The 25,009-nt window shown below is 48.2% G+C and overlaps 1 protein-coding gene across 3 annotated transcripts in view; it reads left to right on the top strand.

The window, feature by feature from the left end:
* FGF12 (fibroblast growth factor 12) overlaps nucleotides 1-25,009 on the top strand; it is a 145,383-nt gene that overhangs the window by 33,331 nt on the left and 87,043 nt on the right. The window contains exon 2 of one of the 3 annotated variants that reach the window (XM_059822624.1): nucleotides 21,981-21,995. The exons of 1 other annotated variant lie outside the window; for it this stretch is intronic. In XM_059822624.1, the coding sequence (XP_059678607.1) occupies nucleotides 21,981-21,995 (15 nt within the window). Of the gene's footprint in view, nucleotides 1-9,040; nucleotides 9,240-21,980; nucleotides 21,996-25,009 lie in introns of those variants that run through there. One more of the 3 variants, XM_059822622.1, reaches the window with a different exon arrangement.

Consider the following 25,009-nt stretch of genomic DNA (forward strand, 5'->3'; position numbering starts at 1 on the left):
GCTGTGATATCAGCTCATCTATTTTTGAAAGAGGTTGTCTCTTAGAGTGAAATGATAGAGAATCCATCACAACTTTTGCCATATCGTTCTCTTGACGAATTACCTTTGCTATTAACAATAAACATGAGCCTTGCCTTGACTTACAGCCTCCAGATCTCATTCTGACTTTGCTGGATTGAAAGAGCCCCTCCTTTTGAAAATGTTCGTACTGAGAGGTGAGAGATTTGTCAGTCAGGGCCAAGTCTTCTCTGTCATTCTCTTAGATACAGAGGATCCCAACCATTTTTTGTCTGTGGCCAGATTTTCAGCAACAGCAAACTATCAGTGGCCACAGTATTTACAGGCTAAATACAGCGTAGTACCAAGAGCATTTTCGCAGGGTGGCCCCATGTGAATCCCCTGTAGATGTGCGTATTACTGCAACAAAGAGACTGAACTGCTCGAGTCTCTCACTATACCCATATTCTTTGTAGACCTCAGACCCTCTTGGAGTTATGTTCTGATCCCTGCCACTTCTGAAGTGTGGCAACCAGACTTTGTGACTTTTGTGATAATGGTGTTTGCTGCACTGGGTACAAATGTGACAGAGCATTTCTGCTTCTGCTCCCTATTGCTCCACGCATGCACCCATGGGCTGGGGCTCTCCTAGGTGCAGTTCTGTGGAGAAAGCTTCTGTTCAGCTGTATCTCTCTCATGGTTCCCAATTCCCAGAGTCATTGCTTTCCGGGGAAAAAAAAGTGCCCAGTCTTGAAGTAATCCAGACTGCACAATTTATCCCCAGAGGTTTGATCTGGCTGCTTGTTTCTATGAATTCAGTTTCCACGTCAGTTCCGTTTAGTCTCTTCACCAGACCTGCTGTGATCATTAATTACTACTGCATTAGTCTTTGTATCCTTGGCAAACTTGCTTCCAGGCCACTGATATCTTTATTGGTTTCTGGATTGCAGCAGCTGTGAGAGTCTGGGGAGAGAGGACATGGGATTTCATTTTACTGGGGAGATAGAAAAGTTGATTTATTGCTGGGGAGGGAAATTAATTACAATGCAAATAACAAGAGGTGTGTTTGGAGGCCAGGGGTATGTGGGGGAAGTGATGTATTCACCCAGACCCTTTTTACCCAGTACTTCAGGTCAGCAACGGATGAGGGAGTCTTCAAACCTTGTCCGAGCTGTACGACAGCTATAATCTCATGTTTACATTTAGTGTTGAGTATGCCCTTGCAGTATGCGGGAGAAATAAGCAGGTTTGGTTAAATAAGATGTAATCTGGATGCATGTAACTTCGGAGGCATCCTGAGGGCAGGATTAATGTCCCAGCACTCCTGTTCTGCAGAGCTTGATGGCAGCGGGAGTACCAGGTTTTGTCAGAGTCACTGCATTTCCTGCAAGCTCTCCGAACTTCAAGAAGCCTTTGCTGAGTGACAAAGTAATGGGCTGCCCCTTTGGAGCATTGCTTTTCTGGCCCAGCAGGATTTGAGATACGAGCTGGCTCAGGCTGAAAATGCTGGGCTTCTTATGGATTTGGAGGCTGGATGAAGAGACAAGCAAAGTTTGGGGTCAGGGAACTTTCCCAGGCCTCTTTAGGTCTGGCAAAATCCATTATGTGCAAATAGAGACATTTATGGGTCTGGAGGGAGTTTGTTACTTCTCCTCAACAGCGTCTCTCCCCTCTTGGCCTATGCCAGTGCAACACACGTGCATTAAGGAGGCTGATGTCTCCAATCTCCAAGCCTTGACTTGCTGTGGAGCAGACGGTCCCACAGCCCTGCCGGAGGAACGCGATAGGGGTTTCGTTCTCCCTCCCTTCTTTTTATCGTTCTCAATCACATAATCGGGCTGTTTTGCCTCAGCCAAGATCTAATCGGGAGGGATCTGTTTGACTTTCAGCAAAGTCAGCTTGACAGAAACTTTAAATTGAATGGCTTTTCCTGATACGCTTGAAAACGGTTTTGGTTGGAATCGGTGTCTGGCTGCACAGTTACAACGTGAGGAAGTTCCACAGCTTGAGCAGCTTTCCCTCCTCCCAGGGAGGGGGGAAAAGTGTGGGCAGCCCCTTAGACTACCTGAGCTCAGAAGTTTGGAGGCCCTGGGCCTGAAACTGCACTGTGGGGTCACACTCCCCTCTTCACTTGGAGCACATCACCTTCAAGCAGGTGAGATGTAAAGTCAAACACAACCAGGTTCAACGTCCACGGGAAGTGGGCACCTCTTGCATTATTGAAACTGTAGGCCAAAATGGGCTACAGGCTGTCATCAAATAGGATTCAAAGAGAATGATGGGAATGGCAGACCGCTACTAGGGAGGAGAAGATTGTAGAAGTTGTCTGGTTTGTGAAAGTGCTGCTACCCTGAGGTCTGAGGACTAGGTTTCTGCTTCAGGCAGAGAAGGGCATGATGTGTGTGTATTCAGTCTCAGGCTCATAACTGGGGTTGTTCTGTGGTGGCTATTTCACCTATTTCAGCCTCAAGCTCCTGCTCTGCATTAAAAGCACAAGGGATGTGGTCTTTTCCTTTTTCTTGTGTGCTGTGAATGCAGACTAAGACCTGGGATGAAATCTCAAGTCCACGCTCTTTCTCCCCTTGCAGTTCCTGTGGCTTTCTAGGGCTATTAAATGGGTGGCCACAGGTGAAAAAGTCCCTAAGGGGGGCAGATGGAGGGAGTTGCTGGATGTTGGGAGAAGCCCAGCGAGGAACAGGAGGCTGAGGGAGGAAGGAAGGGAGGCAGCTGTCTGTCCTGTCTTTTAAATTCAGCAGCCATAGTACAGGCAAGAAGATAACTTGAGTTTTCTTTCTATATGCTTAGGCGGGTGCTTCTAATCCTGTGTGTCCCTTGCTCAGGAAGAAAGGGCTCATATCTCTGCCTTGCAAAAGGTTACCTGCAAGTAGAGTACCAATCCCTTCATTGCTCTTTGATTGGAGACCCCTCAGTGAGGCCTCCTCCCTGCATTGCCTTAACGACTGAAGTGCCATGTGGGATCTGTCACTGGGCAGGTGTTTGCAGGCTCTTTCCCTTGGACTCCTGCCACTAATGAAGCCATAACTGAAGCACATCACTGACAAGGACAGCAGTTTTTGATGCCCTGATCCCATTGGGGAAGGCAATGGCAGAATGGCTGATGAACAGGACTGTTGGCGTGGGGTGGTAACAGCAGCTTTGAGAGGAGCCCATCTTGAACAAGCCCCAGGTCTTGCTGTGGCATGTGGGACAGGCACTGACCTGTCTGCAGGGAGGTCTCTCTTCATATGTGGGAACAGTTGCAGATGCCCCCTGCTACTATTCCTTTTCAGGCTTCATTTCAGGGAGATGACTTTTGCAGCAAGACATAGGCAGCAGAATTGACCCTAGATGGTATACCTTCCTGCTGTTCCCAGCAGGTGCTTACAGAACCCAGGACACAAAGTCTATTCAGCCATACAGAAGGCTTCTTGAAGAGGAATGCATCATGGCATTTTCATTCCTAGACAGCCACAGTTGCCTTCAGTGAAGCAAAGCTTTCTTGTGTTCCCCTGCTGCCACCTGGTATAGGCAACAAGTGACTGAGGAGAAATAAAACCTTCTGTTAAGTAGAAATCCTCTCTTAAAAATGAAAAACTATGTATGAACATGTAAAACCCGAGTAAATTATTTCTTTTTCTGGGCTCCAGTTGGTTTTCTTGTGTTGGTGCTGCTTGTGGCCCGGTTTTTGCAGGAGTGGTTTCATTCTGCAACCTGTATAACTGCTTACCTGCCACTTGCTTTAAGACACAGACAAGCCCAACTTCTCCCCAGGCTAGAGCTGTTCTTAAACACACTGGGTAGGCTAATGAATACTCCTCGTGATGAGTTGCAAATTTTGTTTTAATTGAATCTTTGAAGCCAAAAAAGGGGGTGAGGGGCCCATTAAATAAATTATTTTAATATAGCAATCAGATGATGTAGGCTCTTCTGTGTTTATTAAAAGGCCTAGTCAGCTCAGAGCTCAGCTGTGCGAGAAAAGCCCAGAAAGCCAGCCAGTTTTCGTACTCCGCTGCTGTTTTAGGGCCAGATCTCTCTCCCTGAACAGCATATTTTTAAGTGGCCATGTGAATTCTTATTAGGCATCCAAACATAGGTATAAAACCATGCATTGTAAACAGAATTACCCTGCACATAAAACGAGCAAAATACTGTAAGGTCTTTTCTTTGTCAGGTTACCCAGGCATGTTTTTTTTTAAAAAAGTCCACCCACGCAGAGACTGGGGAATGCCAAAGCTGCATGAATTTTAATTATGCTAGACATGCAACAAGGGGCTACCTTGTAAAGAATAAAGTTAATAAAACATGGATATGGGCTTAATTCTGCTTAATAAGCAGCCCTGACAATGCACATTTTAGATGTAATTTACACAGCGTGGAAATTGGGTACAATTCTTAAGAGGTGTCTGCATACAGACTTTCAAACTCAACAGTGCCTTCCTATTGGAAGGGATTTGTTGCTATGCTGCTGTAAAATGGTGAATTAGGCTATTCATAATTATTGGCCAGAGATGGGCGTCTTTCTTTTCCCCATTCAACTACAGCAATACCCATATACATTTTAAAGTGGTATTAAATGTATATCTCTTCCTTAACTTTCATGCATGCATTTTCAGTAGCTATGCAGATAAAACAGAAAAAAACCTGCATACACGTCTATCTGTAGTTAGCTCTGTGTGTACAGAATTAGTAAAGCAGAGATATGCCTAATGGCTGAATCTACAGAACATAGCCCATGGCTTTTGAAGACCGTATGAAAAATAAACAGGATATTCTGTTAGCAACCCTGCGGGAATTATTGCACTTCACTAAGGAAAGATGCCAATAACCTCCGTTTTGACCTAGATAGATTGTTCTGTTTAGGAAGGTAAGGGAATGCAATTCTAGATCTCTTCTCTGTTCAAGCCACCAAAGCCCCGAAATTCAGCCGGGCCTTCCTTTTAAACCTCAGCACTGAGGACAGAAGAGTTTATTTATCAAGTGAACAAAACCTCAGCAATGAGAGTGTCTTGAAATGTTTATATTGGCCTCCTTCCACAGCGAGTGCCTGATGTATGGGCTCCTGTATGCTTTGGGTGGGGTGGGGATATTTAGGAAGCATTGGGAGTCTGACCCTCTGCCTGTTCCTGTGTGCGGGATGGGGCCTTTCTCCACAAACTGCAGGAGGACCATTGGCATTATCTCTCCAGCATGATCAAAATGCTGTCTTGCTTGTTCATTTTATGAATCGGTGCTATTCTCTCCCTTCCTCTCCATAGTGAACGCTGTGCAGCTTTCCAGACTGGGACTGGAGGTGGGGAGGGAGACCAGGGGAGAAGAGGCAGGGGAGAAAAATTGCCTTAATGATTATATAATATAGAGATTATTATAGTCTATTAAATATAGATAGATAAATATGTAAAAAAAAATTATGTGCCTTAAGGAAAAATGCCATATTAGCCCAGTTTGGTCAAACAATTCCGCTTCCATTGGTGGCAACAAGGAATGCAGCAGGGGCTAGTTGGTATGAACAGTCTGGGCTGCACTACCCTCAAAGAGGAGTAGCTGATACAGATGAAAATGGGAGATGTTTTGAGCCCTGTTTGCCCAAATGGAAGTTGAAGGAGAGAACTTCCACTGGCAGAGACCAAAGCATATGGAGGCTTTTCTGTTTCACTTGGCAGCCCACCAAAGGTAATGTTTCACCTGCAAGAATGACAGTGCAGGAGCATGATGAGGTTGGCCTTCAATTCTCCAGCTCAAGACTGCTCTGGGCTTGCTTGGTGTTTATAAAAACATGGGCTCTTCAGAAAATTTTGTGAAGTTGGGGCATGATCTGGAGTGGTGCAGAGCAGATGCGCATGCCAGTAATGTCACCAGGAGTTCATGGCACTGTGCCCGTGTTCAGAACCAAACCCCGTGGACTCCTTGGCCATCTATAAATAAAGACAGACCTGCGTGTTAGCAAATGCAACATTATATTCAGTTTCATAAGCGCTGCTTTAATTTAATTCCATCACTGCAGAAGCAGAGAGATCTGGGAGAAGCATTTCTTCCTGGCGTTGCAGCAGCTCTCTTTTCAGATCCACAAGTCACCAGAAAAAAAAATACTGTGACCAACTTTATCACTGATGAGGATCATTTTTAAGTGCAGAGCTGCTGCTCCCGGTTTATAGTTATACAAGAAAAAAAAATTAGTTGCATGTCAAAATAACTGAAACTTTTCTAATGGGGGGGGGGGGGCATAAAACAGCATTCTTTCACCAGAGATTTGAAGACTACAGGCAAAAAAGTATCTTTATATATAGATGGAAAACCTCTTTCTTGGGAAGATACCAGATTTGCTCACATCCTTTGAAGATGAAGCTTTGGATAATTCACTGGCAGTTCAGACAGTGATTCTCTGATTGCAAACAGCTTTCTTTAGGCCATGCCTTTACCGTGTACTGCAACATTCTTTGATGTCAAGTGAAATAATCTGGCAGAGAAAATTAAAATATCAAACATTTTAGTTACAGGAAAGGGAAGAAAAATTTTTATTGATTGGGACAGTGAAATCTGCTCAATAAAGTTGGCAGCAGTTAAAAAGAGATCAACAGCAAAACATTTATATCTGCCAAATGGTTTAGAATATCTTCCTTCTCTGTTCTCTCCTGGAGAACCTGATTCCACCTCGTTTTGGCATGCATAGGGATTAAGAGTGAAAATCAGGCAGTAATGCCAGAGTTTAGTTAATCTTTATGGACATAGTGGGTGGTTGTTTCGGTTGCCTTTTTTCCCAATACATTAAAATAGTTTAGAGCTGAAGTTCTTGCAGCCAAGTAGTTACAAAAGATTATTTTGCTGAAGTTGATAATTTGCAGGGGGTGTCACCAACTGGTTTGAAGTGCCCTCTTTGGCTGGGTACGTGCTTCACCCGTACACCTTCAGGACTGGATTAGTCATGTCCTGCCACTGGTACTCACCAAAGTGTAGCTGGGGCAGGTCTCCTCTTCCCCGCCGAGATTCCCTCTCCCTCCACCCTGATTGCTGTATGCTCCCCCAGGTATCTTGCTTATCGCCTCCTGCACGTTCACTGGCTAGCTGTTACTTGAACCTGAAATCTGTAGAACACCATTCTTACGGCAGCAACAGCAGTTACTTATCTGGATAACCAGCGATGTATTTCTGCACCTTAAATTTTGTTCGGAACAGTTTTGTGGCTGGAGATAGGAGGGGGACTGCCCAGCTCCTGCGGGTTGCCCCAAGCAGAGCACCTGCTGACAAACTGGTGGTTTGCCTTGGGACCGCTCTAAGCAGAGGCAGCCTGGTCGTCCCCAGACGAGGCACGGAGACCCCCCGGCAGCGCAGCCCTTGGGGTGCCGGGGACTGTCGCCCTGTCTCTGCTTGCACGGAGCAGCAGGGAAAGCGGGTGGAGATGCTCTGCTGCTGAGGCTGAGTGCTCGGGCACCCACAGCAATGGCCGGGGTGGCTGCACAAGTCGCAGGCGGCTCCCTCGGAGGGGGCGGGCGGGGCTGCGGCTCCGGGGAAGCCCGGCTCCCCGCGGGGGCGGCGGGCCGGCCCGGGGGCTGCCCGGGTGGAGGGGCAGAGCCGCCAAGGAGCTGCAGTTGCCTCGCTCTGCCTGGCGAGTTTTCTCATCCAAACCTCGATCACGTAGGATTGCGTAGAGGAGCGCGAGCGGGAGCAGCTGCAATTCTCCCCGAGCGCGGAGCCCAGCTCCCGGCCGGCACCGACCCGACCCACCCCGCCCCGCCCCGACCGGCCGCTGCGGGGCTCCCCGCCGCCTTGGCAGCAGCCTCACGCGGCGTGGGCGTCCGGGGGGGCTTCCCCGGCCCCTCCCTCCCCTCTCCTCCCTCCGCCTCGCCCCCCCCCCTCCCAGCTCCCGGGCCGGGCCGGAGGATGCGGGCGAGCGGCGGGCGCGGCTCGGCTCCTCCTCGCCCCGCCGCCGTCGGGCGGCACCGCGGAGCATCCTGAGCCCCGCACGGAGCAGCGGCAGCCGCACCCCACGGCCCTCCTCCTCCACCTCCTCCCCGCCTCGCATCGCTCCTCCCGCCGCGGCAGCCGGGCCCGGGGCCGCCCCGCTGCCGAGCGCTCCGCGGCCTCCCGCCGGGCCGGACGATGTGGGTTGCTGCCGCCGGGGAGAGCTGCTGCCGGGGCAGAGGCGGCGAGCAGGGCTGGGGGAGCTGCGCCAGCCATGGCGCTGTGAGCCCGGGGCGCCGAGCTGCGGCGATGTGAGCCCGCACCCGCGGCCGGGGCGCCTCTTTTTTTTTTTTTTTTTTTTTAAATTTAATTTTATTGCTTCGCCTGTTTTTTGTTTGTTTGCTGGCCTGGTGCTTTTTCTTGTGGCTGCTTTTTCCTTCCCCTCCCGCCCTCTCTGCGAGCGGAGTGGGGAGGGGGGGAAAAGAGGAAGAGGAGGAGTGCACACAGAAATGCAGGGCGGCTCGCCCTGAGCCCGGCCGCGGGAGCGGAGCGGAGCCGCGGGACGCGTCCATGTGCGCGCACTGCCGCGCCGCGCCTCGGAGCCATCGCGCTGGGGCCGGGGCTGGCCGCGGGCCGGGGGGGCTCTGACTCATCCCACGGCCCCTCGCCGGAGGGCGGCCGGCGGGAGGAAGCGCCGCCGCCTGCGCCCGGGCGGAGCGGGGCGGCACCGCGCCGCAGGGACCCGCGGATCCTCCGCGCCCCCCCCTCCCCCCCCGCCCCTTTGGACACAGCTGCCGCCGGCGGACCTTTGCAAGCGGGGCAGCTGCCTCCCGGATTTACAAGGCGCGGGGGCGCTGCCAGCCCGGCCGGGGGTCTCGCCGACAGCCGCCCGCGCCGCGATTTGCGCTCCCCGGGGACAGACCCATGGGCGGCGGGGTCCAGCGGCCAGCCATGGTTGTTAGCCCGGGCGCCCTACTCCGCCTGGCCGGCTGAGCCCTCCCCGGCGCCGGGACTCGGGGCTGCAGCGCGTTAAGCGGGGCGTCCTCGTCCCCCGTCCCCGCGGGGCGCGGCGGCGGCTCGGCCCCAGCGCGCCCGGGCGGCGCCCCCCGGAGCGGCGCGGAGCGGCGCGGGGGGCCCATGAGCGGCGATGGCAGCGGCTATCGCCAGCTCGTTGATCCGGCAGAAGCGGCAGGCGAGGGAGTCCAACAGCGACCGGGTGTCCGCCTCCAAGCGCCGCTCCAGCCCCAGCAAGGACGGGCGCTCCCTCTGCGAGAGGCACGTCCTGGGGGTCTTCAGCAAAGTGCGCTTCTGCAGCGGCAGGAAAAGGCCGGTGAGGAGGAGACCGGGTGAGTATGGCGGGCCGGGGCCGTGGGGACCCTCTCCCTGGGGTGGGGCAGCCCCGGACCCTCCAGGATGGCTGCTCAAGGGGGTCCTGGCCGGCCCCGCCGGGTGCCGTCTGGGGACAGGCTTGCTCCGTGCTCAACTTTCGCCTGGGTCCTGGCCGGTCTCCTTCCCCGGGCTGGCGGGATGGGTGGGCACAGACCAGCCGCCAGCATCCCTCCGCCACTCGCCGAAGCGTGAGCAAAGCGGGTCCTCCGGCGGGAGAGACCCTGCGGCTTAATCCGTGCTAGTTTAACCCAGAATTGTATTTTTCCACCTCCCTGTACGTACGCTTTTTAAACAGTCTCCACTTACTTTCTGCATAGTGACAAGGAAATCGATATACTGAGGATCAGTTAGAATTGTGGTCATTTGATAACTAGATCCATCAAGTGCTACTTCTTGAGTAGAGTTGCATAGGGAATGTCATTAACTCAGAAAGCCTTCCAGATGGCAGCTTCACGACTGTTGCACCTAACAGCGAGCTTGCAAGGACCTAGAAATGCATTTTAGGATAGTCTTTTTTCCTTTCTTTCCTGTATCTTTTTGTGTGTGTGTGTGTGTGCTCAGTCTTGGTTCCTTGTGGAAAACTTCAGCCCTGGGGTACATGTTGCTTACATTTCCATGATGAAGTCCCACCACCCACAGTTTCAGTTTTGAGCGGTGCTTTGTGCTCTCAGCTGTCCTTGATAGGCATGAGAACTCAGTACCTAGCAAGAGTAGGCTCTCCATGATTTCTCAGTGGAATTATTATTTAGTTCTTTCTTTATTTTTTCTCTGCTATAAATCACCACTAAGGTAAGAAAACAGCAATTGGTTTGAGAACCTGCTGTGAACATGTACTTTTCTCAGGTGTCCGTTAGTATCACGGTTAAAAAAAGGGATACTCGTTTACTCAGGTCTTTGGGATGTACCATCAACATGTGTAATTCTCCCATGTTTTCCATATATGTTAATATTTTGTTTGTTGATTAGTCTCTTCATGAAGCCCCTTCTCCACATCTGAAATCTGTCAGTCATGACTCTACAGCCAGGTGTCAAAGCTAGCTGAGGGCTGTTCTTCTGGTCTGTACATTGAGGTATGTGACCTGTACTCAAGTGAGGAACAAAAAGAAATAGGGGAAAAGCCTCTCACCGTAGAAAGCCACTTACTGTTGTCAAAAGAGGGGAAAGAATAATTACTCTGGATTGCTGTCAGCACCCCCTGGTTCACAGGTTGTGGGGCAGGGACTATATTTAGTTAGCCAAATGCTTCAAGACTTGCAATGCAAGGGTTAGGTAGCGGAAACTAGACTCTTTAATGGTGTGTTTTAAAGCAGTTACTGAAAGAGGATGCAAAATATCTGAAATACAGCATGACTTGAAATATTCAAAAGGAAAAGAAGTTGCCCCCCCTCCCCCCCCCCCCCCCCGCCCCGAGTTATGATGAGTGGTAGCTTGCTGGACCATCCTATATGAGGCCAGACCAAAAGATGGCTCTTGCCTAAGGAGTGTGGTCATTTTGTCTCAGGAATCACTCTTTTTAGGATCAAGAGTGGGACTGGGAGTCCCACTGATGAAATCTTTTTCCATTCCTCTTTCCTGCTCATCTCCATTTGCCATTGAATGAGGTCCCCTAAGGACTAAAAGGGGTGGGAAATCTAGACCTGTTACATAGATTTCAAGATGCTTTGTCGCGTTGAAGTTTGAGTGTCTTTTACAGCGGGGTGTGGTTGGTAGTCTGTTGGTCCTACCACAGTGCTCCCAGCTGCATAGGTCCAATTCTGCTTCTTTTGGACTCACCCAGTGCTTGTGAAGTATTGATGAATTCTAAGAATTCCCTCAACTTGCATGGACTTTCATGCTGAGGAAGGTGTTTGATAATGTACAGACCAGAGTGATTTAAGGAAGACTTTTTATTGACTTAGAAGAAGGATCAATTACTCCGTGATGTAAAACTAGAGCTGTTCAGTCTTCAGAGCTGTCAGTCAATCAGTCATAACCAGTACCGTATTCATTTAATAAAATTAAAGTAGAGGAATTAAGTTGCTTTAAAAAAAAATCAAGTGTCCTTTCCTAGGCTATGGATTGTGTCTACTTTATATCCAACTATATCCAACTTCTAAATAGAGATTTGTGTCAGTGGTATATCCTATTCCTGCACTCAGGTGTGCTGCTCAAAAGGCAGCATGCCACTCGGTTTGCTGCTACCTGGATTGTTTATTCAGGGAGTGTATTGTGCCCAGATAACATATTCATTGCAGAGTCGTTCTTCTGCATAGAAAATGACATGCAAATGAATTGAAACTGGTTTAAAGAGTCGTGCATACATTGTGCAGTGACCCACAACCCCAGTGATTATGGGTACTTAATGATATGCTGGCTCAGTAGTTTGCAAGTCAGTTAAAGGAATGTGAGAAACATCCATGTTCAAAAGGGGTACAATCGCATTTGGAAATGGCATAGTGCTAGGGGAACTATCTTTACCTTTTTAAACATGACCTCATTTTATGGCTATGGGGAGTAACTGTCAAAATACTTCACATTTACAGAGTGATTTTCATCTGTAGTACTCAATAAGCTCTACCAAATGGAGAGGATTCTTCCCATTTTACAGAAGGAGAGACCATGGCATGGAGCATTTACCTGACACACAGACCTAACTCCTGATGCTCGTTCCAGCACGCTGCAGTTTGGGAGCCCCACTGTCAGTGGGGTTACGATGTGGCAATGGTGGAGCTGTAGCAACTTGCACCATTACAGAAATACAAGTCTGATAGTGGTTCATGTTCCCTTTGCTCTTTGCTTTTGTAAAAGTAACTGTGTGAGCTTACGTCAATTAAGTGTTTTTTAATATGTGACTCAAATAGCACTGTAACTAAAATACTCAGTAAAGACATGTGTGAGCGGACTTACATTGTGCACTTGTTGGCACCTTGTGCTTCATTTCACAGTTTGTGTGAAGCAAGAGTGAAATACTCCTGCTCTCATATGGGAAGGGAGAATTCGCACCCAGTAGAAGTTCAGGCTCGCTCGGTGGTGGGCATGAGTAGTTGCAGGTTTTGGCAAGCTATGGGGAACCAGGTCTGCACAGGGACATCTTGTATAATCAAAGCTATCAGCTCCTAGGGAAAACAGACTGCAGAAACATCTCATTTGTCGGTTGCAATAAGCACCATGTTGTAAAACGAGCACTTGTTTCATCTGCCTTTTCAACGGGCAAAGGCAGATCTCTCACAAGCATGCTCTGTGTTCTTCTACATCTCTTGCATGTGTTTGGGTCTAAGATACGATTTATCGGTATAAGATAGGCTAAATAAGGATGCTGAGTGTACAATTATAAAGTACAGCTAGAAGAGGTTAAATTACATATTTTGCTCTGACCATAGAAACTTGATAGAGGATTCAAAAGAAATTGTTGCATGGCATGGCTTTTTGTGTGATGGATCCTTCATCAGAGAATGATAGATCCAAGAGGTAAATGCAGAAGACTAGATAAAGCAGCTCTCTCTACATGACTTCTCTGCTAACAAATGGTTGAACCAAGTAGTTGCATCCCCGTGGTGGCTTCTTCATCCCTTCTTCATCTGTTTTGTAACAGGATGGAAGCCATGGGATGGTGGGTCCAGCTTGTTTGTGAAAGCTGTGGCTGTTGCTTCACTGACCGTGTTCTCAGGCAGAGCTCGCCCCGGAGAGCTGAGGTGGAGCTGGCCTTCCATCATGCCGTGGCCACTGAACAGCTAAGCTGAGGAGTTTGGGGGCCTTGCACGAAGGGAAACAGGCTGGAGCATCACGCACAGCATCTGTGGGGGTTGGTGGGAATTTTAGCTGAATGAAGCCCGCTGCAAGGGTGTTGTTACTTGGGCAAATCATATTTGAATTCAGGCAGCTTTGGGTCAGGCAGTGCCAGGCACTGTGTAGCATCATCTCTGTCCCTTCAGGTGTTGCTTCAGTAGATGAGTTTCCAGCTCAGAATGTGGAGTTCACTCTCCACTCTCAAACAGGTTTTTTACCCCAGGAAAAAGAAAAAACGTCTGTATTTTTTTTCTCTTTTTTTTTTTTCCTTGTCTGATATATATTTTGTGCTCCTCCAGGGAAAGGATGCTTTTCCTTAAGGAGATCTAAAGGCTTCTTCCAAAGTGAAGGAAATGGTTCACACATAGAAAAAAAAACAGAAACTTAAAACATGTTTTCCCTTTGCAGTATTTCTCATTTTGAACAACAAATGGAGATTTAGAATTTAAAATACAGGTATGTAGATATTTTTGCAGCAGTATAAGTAAAATACAAAAGCAACTTTAGTTGAAGGACATGGAAGGACTTTGTTCATTCCGATATTCATTTAAAATATTTGAGAAGTCTGTCATCTCTGCAAGCTGTTAAATTCCCGAGTTAAATCCTGAAGTCCTTTCTGATTTCATGCAGGGTGAAAATGATGATTGAAGCTCATGGAAAAACCCACATTTTTAGCTCCCTGTTAAATTTGTCGTAGTCCTTGCCTGCTTTTATGGAGTGGTTCATCTCAGAACAACTGTAATATCTGCCTAACCTGTGGAATTTGGCTCCTCCGTTGCTACCGTGTCCTGATGCCGGCTACATTATCTCAGCGCATAGCTGCTGTCTGCAGTAGGAGTCAGGCTGGATCCCAGCACTTTTGCATAGCGTGTGTATGCGTATCTGGGTGTGTGCCCAGCTAAGGGGGGGTCCATCGCATTCTTCTGCCTGCTCCTCTGCAGAATTTGGTGCTGTGCCCCATCTCTGAGTCGCTGGGGGGAATGGAAATGCCTGGAAATCCTGGCATCGCCTGGCCGGCAGGAGCTCTAAGAAGTACTAGCGGAGATGAGGGCACATATGCCAAGTGGCCAGCCAAAGATGAGCCTAGATAATGTCAAGGGGAAGGGGCATAGCCTTGATGGCATGCGTCCTTCTTGCTTGGGGTAGTCTGTTGGTGAGGTCTGCCATTGGTCCTGTAAACTCCTTCTGCACCTGCCGGTGCTAACGAATGCTGAAATAATCAGGAGGGGGGAAAAGGCTTCCTCCTGCTCGTGACAGCTCGGCAGATGGGTTTCATTTTATCAAATTGATCCCCGGGGGTGGTATCGCACATGTTCGTGACTTGCAGATGTGGTGACTGTCACGGTGTGTGTCTGTGCTCGGTTACTAGGGGGAGGCCAGATAGCAACCCTGAGCTCTCCGGCTCTGAAATCTGGGGAAGAACTGCAGGCTCCTGGCTTACTCCAGAGCATGGAAAACTCAGCGGCCAGCCCGCTTTGCAACGCAGCTTGCGGGTGAGCATGTCAGTCCGTAAGCCACTTTGTACTAGTTCTGGACTGGATATGGCTGATGCCAAGAAAATCTGTGGAAGTCATCCAAGCTCCTAGAGGGATGGATATCTTCTCCCCATGGCCTCAGGGGTAGCTGTGCTTGTGGGAGCAGTGAGAATCATTAGCCAGCAGAGGAGGTTCACCATTAAAGCAATACAAATGATTGATTCCTCCATCACCAGCCAAATGGAAAAGTCAGGGCGAAAAGAGGTTCATGAGTGATTATTTTCCCTCCGCATATAATAAAAGATCCATATAAATCAGTTTATCATTGACTGATATAACTTTTTTTTGGGGGGGGGAAAGGTGCAATTGCATTTGGAGGATTTTTATTTGTGTATTTTTCTTTAACTTTTGTGTATATTTCTAATGAAATGTTGCTTTGAAATAAAAAACCAAAAGCTTGCGTTCCAAAAATACCAAAATTAAGACAAGATTTTCTTCCTTCCGTCCTTCCTTCCTTGCTTTACTGAATGCAGCATGAGTTTAGAATAATTTCAGTAGATGAGATACCGCATATTTTAACAGATAAGATATCTATTACAAAAAAAAAAAACCTTCAACAGCTTGACTCGGGCAGCGTGGAGAGCATAGCTGCCACGGGAGCTGAAGAGATTTTAAGAATCTCACTCTTGTGAGAGACAAACGTGATCATGAGTCTCACTACATTGAAGAGCAAGTGCAAACTCACTTGGGCTTATCTTCCTTCTTTCCCCTCCCCAAATGGGCACACCATGAGCTGCCAGATAATGAACTGCCAGATAGCACGGTGGCCAGGTAGGCGTTTGTTCCATCCCTCTGGCATTTGTTGCATTTGATCCATCCCTTTGAACAGTCATGTGCACATTATTTCTGGGAGTTTCCTACTCCCGCACAGTTGAAGCCAAGCTGTGATTTATTATTATTAAAATCAAAGCAAGAATTTTAACAAGCAAAACATGTAAGAGATGGACATCCCTTTCATATTTGCAAGCTCCATGGCTTGGCAGGAGGAGGTGACCAAGACAGCAGGTCAGAGAAAGCAGCTCCAGAGAACTAACCTTTAAATACACATACATTTCCATATGCTCCGTGTTCTGTCCTAGCATCACTGCATGGTTGCATTACTGTTGTGCCTAAATCTTGGAAGTCTCTTGTGAAGTGACCTGTGCCAAAATCATCTTCTCTGTACCTGGGCTGCAGACACTGCAGTCCATCAGGGAACAGCACCTTTATACTCCGTTCTTCTGTTTAATACATGGTTCGTCTCTATTCCTTAGCTAACACAATATTCTTCATATTAATACCGTATCCTTTTTAAGCATAAAGCAAACTACTACATCTATTGTTTTACCTTTACCCTGTTCTGACACATAGCAGAATCCTGAAATAACTCGGCCTTTCCAAAGGCTGGTTTTACTTTGCATCTCTATTAAAAGCTGTAGTAAAGCCATGGATACACTTTGTGCCCCTCACCCAGCGAACACCACTAGCGGGGACTCCTGGAATAAATTATTTTTAAAGGCGGGGGTTTGTGCCTTGAGGGGAGTCAATGTGGACACTGAATTTTTGCAGCATGGTAGCAGGGCTGGAGGGCTACAGCTTCCTGACAGTACTGTCTCTGAAAATAGCAGCTACAACACATTTTTAAAATGGTAAACCAGAAGGCAGCTTTCTAGAGAGCTGTGGAAAACGACTGTGGTATTTGCTGTTCAGGCAGACCACTCCGGTTTTTCCAGCCCCCACGCTGCAGCATAGACAAATATCTGCATGCTTGTTCCAAGTACTGAATTGGGGCTCTCTGAAACCCTGATGGAGCTTACGTGGCTGCTGAGAAGATTCAGCTGACGTGCCCTGACACCTGTCAGACACCTCTGCTTTCCCGTGCTCATTCCAGGATGTCCTAGCTAAAGGTGACAGAGGGACAAAGCCACGGGCTTGGAGGCAGGGTGGTGGCCTGAGTCCTGAGCCCCTCTTGTCCTCAGGGATGAGCTGCTGGCTGGCTCCTGGCACGATGGGGAAGGCAGGCTCCATGCAGAGCCTCCCGGCATTTCTGCTCTCTGCCCTTTCCCCATGGAGTGGGCTGGGCTGCGAGATGGGGGTTAATGCTGGAAACAGCATCATCCACAGAATGGGGCTTTGCAGCTCTCTTCCTGCGTCTGCTCTGTGGCTTTGGGTTTGTCCCTTTCTCCCAATACAATGGAGAGATGACTGCACTGCTGTGCCTGGCGTCCCTCTAAGGAGATGCCTTACGGGATTGTGCTGCTCCTGCCAAAGCTCTAAGTTTGGAGGAGTGTTGAGCTCTTGTGCAGACCCTGGCTTTGGTCAGGGCGAGGGGGGAGGCAGCAGTAGCAGCTCCTCTCTGTTCTCAGCAGCACGTGCATCTGTTGTACCTGAAGTTGTATGTGGGAGGAAGGGGGAATTTTGCCCAAGGGACAGCTCCTTCGGAGTCTGCCTTGCATCAGTGCCCTCTTCTCCTTCAGCGTTACCGATGGATGAACTCTGCTTTGGATGGTCCTTGGCACTGTCATGTTCCCAAAGAGAAACCCTCAACTGGGAACCTTGTGGCACTTCTCTGGCCAGAAAATGGGCAGCTGTGGTGAAAGGAGGGGAGCAGTTATGCTGCTGCCTGCCTGCGCTCCCCATCTTTCTTCCTGGGACCTTTTCAGTGCTGTAGTTCATGTTTGGAGTGCTTGGCTCCATTGACAGATGTCAGAAAAGGGGAGATGGGAAATGGCTGGTTGCCTCCAATGGCATGGGGCTGGATTTGAGGATGAAGATCCAGGGCTAGATACAGCTGTTACAGCGAGGGAGAGCAGATAGCTTCCTCCCCATCACGCAGCAGCATCCATGGAGCGTGCTGTGCAGAGCTCTCTCCCCAGGGCACTCCTGTCTCACTCTCCCTCCAGCAGCGTGCTCTGTTAAGGGGATGCATTAGATCCAGTAAATGGCTACATGCTGTGAACTGGCAAAATATCCACGGAGAGGCAATATAATTCTGTTACTTGTTCCTCTTTCCCAGCTGTAAGCTGATGGTGGTCATGATAACGATAAAAAAACCCCAAAACATTCCTTTCTTGAAATATTTAAGCATTTTGGATTAAAATGAGGAAGAAAAGAGCCAGGTCTTTGGGTTAATAGAACATGCTCACTTAATTGATACTTATCTAGAACAGCATAGTTTGCAGTCCCCTCTCCTTGCTGGCTGCTCAGATAGTTTCTTTGCTTAGCAGTTGCCACCCATATTGCCTGAACTGCCAAATAAATAAATTTCCTTCATTCCCCAAAGCAAAATTGTTTGCAAAGGTCAAGCAGTATGGGACTGCTGCAAGTGAAGCCAGTCTGCAAAGAGCCAGTCCACATCTTCCAGAAAATTGAAAAATAGGGAGAAATTAGCGAAAAGACACAGTGGTTTTGCCTTCCAGGGATCGGCTTGGGGTTGGGAAGCACACGGCGGTTGCTGAACGATGCTCACTGGGGATGTGAGAGCCGCTGGGCTGCCGGAGATGCAGGGACCACACATTGGCAGGCGAGGGGCTTGGACCGTCCACCCGCTCCTGAGCCGATCCTTTCCCTGACACAGCTCCTGTAACCAGATCTGGGTCTGAATTGCTGGCTGCCTGCACCTCTGCCTCAGTTATCGATCTGCAGCTGTTCGTTTGGGCATCCTCTGGTGACCAACATCACGCTCTTGTGTGGATTTTCTGTGACGGTGGCTGAAAGGGCTGGCAGAGCGTGTGCTATAACTATCAGTGCCCTGCTGGCTTTTTAGAGTTTGGTTTTGTGCTCTTCAATACAGGGTCTGCCTGCTGGCTAGCACACAGCATCATCATTTAAAAATTTACAAACATTTGTTTTGGCTTTTATTTCATTTCCTTCTGTGTCACTCCTACCTTCTCCGCTTCTTTAAACATTTCTTCTACTATTTTTCTTTCTGTTTCGGCAAAAACACAGCTCTACTTCCCATGAAATAAATTTTAGTTTTTAAAGCTAGAGCCTAGTAGCGGCTCCTGAATGATTAGAAACCACCAGGTGAAGTTTGAGAGCCCCTTCGTCCTAAGCCCTCAGGCAGCGAGTGGCTCCTGGGCAGCTGGAGGAGCAGGAGCTGTGTTTGGAGACTTGTTGGAGAGGCAGATTTTCTGTTTTCGCTCCATCTGCACTGTGTCGTCCCGAGCACACGCATCTCTGGGGAGGGAGCTCGCTGTTTACAGCTCTCTCCTGAGACGGCAACAGGGTGGCCGGTGAACCTGCCTGTCTTGCTGGAGTCCTCGGGGCCACCCGGCATCGGGAATGAGGTGTTTGTAGTGAGATATGAACCATGAAATACCGTCATTTCTTAAAACAGAGCTTTAGATGGAAGGAGGATGGAATGGATGATGGCTTTCTCACACTGCCAGTGTTTTCATTAGGTTGAAGGAAACCTCGGGCTCAGATGGAAAATTGAAATAATTCTGCAGGTAAAAAAAGGTGTATTTTCACAAAGCAAAAGGAAAGAAGAAAGAACTTTGAGTCACATGGTGGGCTTTGGCTATTTTTAGCTTGATCTTGCTCTTTGAAGTGTAATGTTTCAAACCAGAGTGGCACAAGCAGCACATTTTCTTTATGCATTTGGGTGTTGTGTAAGGTTTGTCGAAATTTAGTAACATCATAATTTTGGGTCAAAAAATGCTTGCTAACTGCTACGGGAAGGCTTAAGCTGCCTTAGTGCAATAAGCAAAAAAAACCTTATAATACAACCTGACTGATTCAAGCTTTAATTTTTCCACATCACAGGTTCATTACCTGTTAAATAAAGAAGTCTCATACCTCTTATCCCTTTGGAAAAATGCTGAGAGAGTACATGAGGAAGACTAGCAAAAGGGGATGTTATTGCCTGTTGTTATTGAATGCTTGCAAAGTGACACTGGGACCCAAATTTTACCCTGAGTTGCCATCCAGTGATTACCCAGGACTCTTCTCTGGGCTGTTGTTGGTAGGACCAGGTATCCTCTCCAAGACCGATAGCATCTTAAGTGATTAATTTCTGCTCAGTGCTTGTTGATAGCACGTTTTGTCCATTTTCTATTTTAATTAATTTACTTTCCTAGACGTGCGGAGTGGGGTAGAAGAATGATGTAGTTATTTCCGTGGTGTGTTTTGTTTGTGTGAGGGACTTCTCGCTGTTTCTGCAGTATTTCAGGCCTGTTGAATTGATGAGGGGAAGCGGAGAGATTTAGCCTCTGAGAATAGCACAAATCACAGCGCCGTGGCAGGCGTGAGCAGCAGGGATGGTGTCTGCTTGGCTCATGTGAGGACTGTTAGTGATCTGGTGCCTTGTGTGGGGCACTTCAAGGTGAGGGGGGCTGGGCATTCTGTTGTGGAGCCCTTCAATAAACTTGGGGTGCAGAAGTGTGATAATGTCATCAAGTTGTGGTCTCCTACAAGCAAGGCTGAAGGGACCCCCAGGGTTGACTAGTCCATCTGCAGCCCTGCACTGACACCAGACGTACATTCCCCAGACAGATGTTTTTAAACCTGTTTTTTACATCCTTCCATGGAGCAAATTCTAGGTAGAAAGAATTTCCTAATATCCAAACCAAAACTTTGTACAAACCCAGGAATAAATCTGTTTAATTGACAGTGAAGAAGTTTTATGTTGCATATTGGAGTCAACAAAACAAAACACAGCCTTTCTAACTGTACAAGTGGCAAAGCACTGCCACAAGATTGCCCAGGATTTCTCACCCATCAAACAACTCCTTAGGACACGTCTGGGTGACACATGGCCCTGTAGGAAACCCTCTCCCCCTCCATCCCTGTTTGTAGGGTGAGAGGTGCTGCAGACTGTGGGGAGGGGGCAAGAGCTGGTTTTCCATTTGTCCCTCCTGCCAGCTCCAGGCAGCAAAACCCAGCAAGCAGCATCTCCAGGCATCATACTCTGAGCCTGCCTTCCCACCTCCCTTGGGGATAGCATAGCTGTGGCCCCTTCTTTGCTGGTATGAGCTTTGGGCTCAATCATCCCTCAACCCAAAAGCTCTGCAGGGCCAGGGTACCCATTTGCTAAATCTTTGTGCACCACTCGAGCTTTCAGCGCCAGTGTGGGGAAGGTGTGGATTTTATTCCTGATGTTTCCCCTTTGTGGGCACCCGCTCAGGAGCTGGTGCAGCCCATGGGGGCCAGGGAGAAGCCCCTGTGAAGGGACGCACGCTCGGTTGGTTCATGGAGTCACGTTTGCACCCAAATGAAATGCGCCCTGTGATTGTGGGCTCACACATAATATTTATGCTACCCTCTGTTTCACTCTGGGTGAATATGCTGTAATTTTGGCTAATTACACAATATGTCAGGAATAATTGCAGGGTGTTCCTCAAAATAAATAATATATCTTGTATGCTCTGCTATCCATACTTATGAGCATGCTTTAACCTTCAGAAGCCAGTGCATTGACTGTGCTGGAAAATGACAGCTTAGGAGCTGTAGCTACAACTTCTTTTCCATTAAACTTCTCATTTTTTTTAATTCCCTTACCTGAAAAAGCTCACCCTGCATAAATTCAGAAACAGCCCTACATCTCTCCTTTATGCTTTCTGTTCCTGTCAGGCTTTGGTTTTCTCCTTATCAGAGCTCAAGTCAATACAGGTGTAGAAGAGTGCTCTTTAAAGGGAAATGTTTTGAAATTTTGACTGCTGGTAAAACACACTGGATCAACAGAGCAACACAAACTGTGTCCTGGGGGAGGCAAAGACAGACCCAGGAGTGTAGCTGTATGAAGAATTGATTTTTTAGTTCTCTGGTCAAATAAAAAAAGGTTGTGCGGAGGAGGGGATTCAGATCCAATGCAATATTTCATTCTACTTAAAATGAAACTTTGGCTTTCATCTCCAACTCTTTTAACATCTTTTTTTTCCATTAAATTTCTGAACAAAATATTGTCTCAAAAGAAAAAAATCAAACTTTTACCCTTTTCAGATGTCTTTTTTTCCCCCATTGATGAGACAGAGTTTGTGTACAGCTTCAGCTGCTCTTACTCTGAATTTTTTTTGACAATTAAAATATTGAGCTAGACAATTTCACCTAGAGGTAGCCAGCAATTCTGTGCTGAAATAACTGGTGGCATTTAGGCCATCAGTCCTCTTCCACTTGCCATCCCATTCCTTTCACCTGCGGTGGTCTTTGGGGGCCTCTTTTGGCCCTGCAGTGCTGGCCGTCTCGTCCTTAGCTTGTGTGCAGGGACTGCTCAGAGTGAGTAGCTTATGTGTTATGTACATTAGTTTGGCATTTACCTTCTAGGAAAACCCATCCAAGACTTTGGACCTCTTTGTCCTTGAGCCTTGGACCTTAGGTGGCTGTCACATGGGGTCAGGAGCTTGGAGAGCAAGTGAGCTGCATGTTGACTTCTCTAAGTCCTAACATCCATAGGCTTCTAGGAAAAGGGTGTTCTGGAAGAGAAAAGTAGCAGTGGTCCCATGTTGCACCCCCAATTTTCAATGCTTTATATGACTCCTTTCTCTGCCCCTTACCTCAGACTTGTATTAACATCTGTGTAAAGCTGATTTCCTGGGTATGGGAGGGCCTGCATAAATGTCAGTGCCTTGCAACCACATCCTTTCCACCTACTCTACAAGTGAGAAATGGACTTCCCTGGAGGGACTCATCTTAGTAAGAGCAAAGCAGGCATAGTGCAGAGCTTTGCACATGTCTTCTCCTTGGTAGAGGGGTGCAGGCAGGCAGCTGTGCTCAGTGCTGGAGGGCTAATTACTATTCCTCCTTTCAGGCATCAGCACAGGAAAGGAAATCACTCCTTTGGATGCTCTTTTTGCCTACAAGGTACCATTCTGCTCTAGTGACTCACTGACAGTGACAGGAGGTGATTGCTTTGATGGGTGCTGTCATCGGCTTAAGCCCATCATCTCTCTGAGTTAGGGAAATGTCATTTTCGGAAGCTTGTCCTTCAAACGCAGAGGCCATCCCTGTCAGCACAGCCTGTTATTTCATGTAATGCATCCTGGAAACACCAGTTGTCTCTCTGTAGTTATTAGCCCTGGGTGGAGATTCGCACTTGAGATGAGTAAATATATGAGTGTGCCATGCAGCCCTATTGTCCCAGAGTAATTTTCTTCTCAAAATAAATTCCCTGTAATTGGAGGGTGACACTAACCCTGTAATCACGTTGAACTGGAGCTGGGCACGGCCTTTGTTCTGCATCATGGGGAAAGGAGTGGGGATCAACTGTGTGGTGCCCCCAGAGTCACAGATCTTGGGAATAAATTTCTTAACATCAGTCAGTCAGTCTGTTTACATCTCTCCATCCTACACACAGGCTGGGTGATGTGCTCATGTGTTAAGCTGAACGGCTGTATCTAAACTGAAGGGGTTCGTGGCAGCTTTGCAAGGTGGGGCTGGATGTCTGGCTTTGCTACGGAGCCCCTCCTGATGCTTGGGCAGCCGCCGTTGCCCACCGTGATGTGACCTCTGTGCAGGCAGCCTGAGGAGGTGCCCAAATGCAAGTACCCACCAATGCTCTTTGCCTCCTTCGGCTCTGTAGCACACGCATTCGTTTGCCCTCTTCCTGCCTGTTCCTCAGGATGCTTCAGGCTGCATAGCCCAGTCCCTCCAGTCACCTGCTTGTGGGCTTCCTCCAGGCAGAGCGTGTCCTTCTGCTTTGAACAATTTTGCTGAGTTTAGCCACAGTGTGGAAAACATTCTGTGGGGCTGGGAAACGTCCTCCTTGCCTCTGCCTGCAAGCTTTTCTGTACTTAGTGACTCTGGTGGGAGCTGAAAATGCTCAGCACTTTGCAGCAGGATTTTCTACCTCCGCACCCGAGTGACACAGTTGAAGTGTCCCCCAGGATCCCTGCTTGTGGCTCAGGAGGCTTCGACCTGCTTTGTGCATGACTCACTGCATGTGCAGTCGCAGAGACCCATGCACAGCATGTGCTAAAGGCTCATGTTCCACCGTGGTCACAGCTTGGAAGAGTTGGGCAAGGTGTTCGGCCGGGGGGAAACACACTCCTGGTCTTCAAGGGCAGCAGCGCCTGTCGCAGCTGCAAGTGCTGTAATTCCTGAGCTTCCCAGTTTGGGTGGATTCAGTGAATCATCGTAGTGAGTTGAGCTATTAAACTTATGCCGACAGTGATGCATTTAATTGGAGACAGCCACTTCATCTTAACTGCAAACACCCTGGAAAACGTAGCAGCTCCTGGATGGGAAAAAACCCAACATTTTTCTCCCTCAGCTTTTCATCTTCTCTTCTTCCTGATTCCTGTCACCATAGTAATCTGCATGGAGCTCACTGATACATTTTTGTGTCGAGTTAATACAAGCCTTCATTAATACTGTACTTGAAGGAGGGATTTCGGTGCCCTTCTCTGTCTGCATGTGTTTGCAGTATTTGGCTTATCGAGTATTCTGGAACGCATCCTTTTCAGAGGAGGGGAACTGCAGTTCCTGCGGTGGCACTTTAATCGTGGAGTTAATCTAAGTAAATGAGGAGCAGTTTACGCTCTGACTTGAATTCTGGTTTTGGTGTGTTAAGAATTCGAGTGCTGGTTGGGTGAGTCATAAATCAACCTCCCATTATGACAGCTGCAGCCTGAATGGGAGAAAATAAGAATAATGGAATGTGTAAATTCCAGGCTAAAATGTTTAATTGCAATAAACAAATGTTTAAAGAACATTTAGGTGAAATATGCTCCTGAGATGTATTACAGGTCCCGTGTTTGCAGTCACATCCTCAGCAAAACTGTTGCTCAGGCGCAGAAAAGAGTTAGCAGTATGCCCAGCCATGGTTCAGATCAGGACTGGAGATGCTTTCTGTCTTTGCCAGACCAATGTCTTTAGCAGGTACCAGAGGGGCTGTTTTGGGAGCCTGTCGCTGGCATCCCTGACAGCCCTGCTGTGCTAAGACCAGGCAGAGGTGTTGAGTCAGAGCGTGTCCTGCTGCAGAAAAAGAGAGCAAACAAACAGGAAAGTCTCCTGTTGAAATTATGCAGTAGGTACTTTCCTTCTACCTTGTTGCAGGTTGCTGAATATAAAATGGGTTCTTGCTGTCTGAGATAGCAGAGTCCTCTGTTGTTTGACAACTTGTTGCTCAGAGAACAGTAACCCGAAGAGCTTCAGAGTTTATGCCATAACCAACAGAGAGTACCCGTGGCACCCAGCACAGTAACTTCTGGAGTGGATTTAAAAGCAGTTCTGCACCAGGAACCTCAACTAGAGGCCTGCCTGCCAACCAGAGCATCGCTATAAGTTGCAAGAATCCTTGGAGCCAGTGGCTCAAATCCCTGAAAGGTCTTTAAGCCCTTCATCTTTTCAAGAGGTCATTGAAAAGCAGCCCCTCTGAGATCCCTACCATTAACTCAGAGAGTTCAGATTAAGGTGTTAGTGGGGTCTTGTTGAGTCCCTCTAGATTGCCCAGCCCAAGGCAAAGTGGGGTCTGGCTTGCTGCAGCCTCAGGTTATCATACTGCCGTAATG

This window comes from Gavia stellata, chromosome 11 (assembly GCF_030936135.1).
Source record: "Gavia stellata isolate bGavSte3 chromosome 11, bGavSte3.hap2, whole genome shotgun sequence".
NCBI classification, from domain to species: domain Eukaryota; kingdom Metazoa; phylum Chordata; class Aves; order Gaviiformes; family Gaviidae; genus Gavia; species Gavia stellata.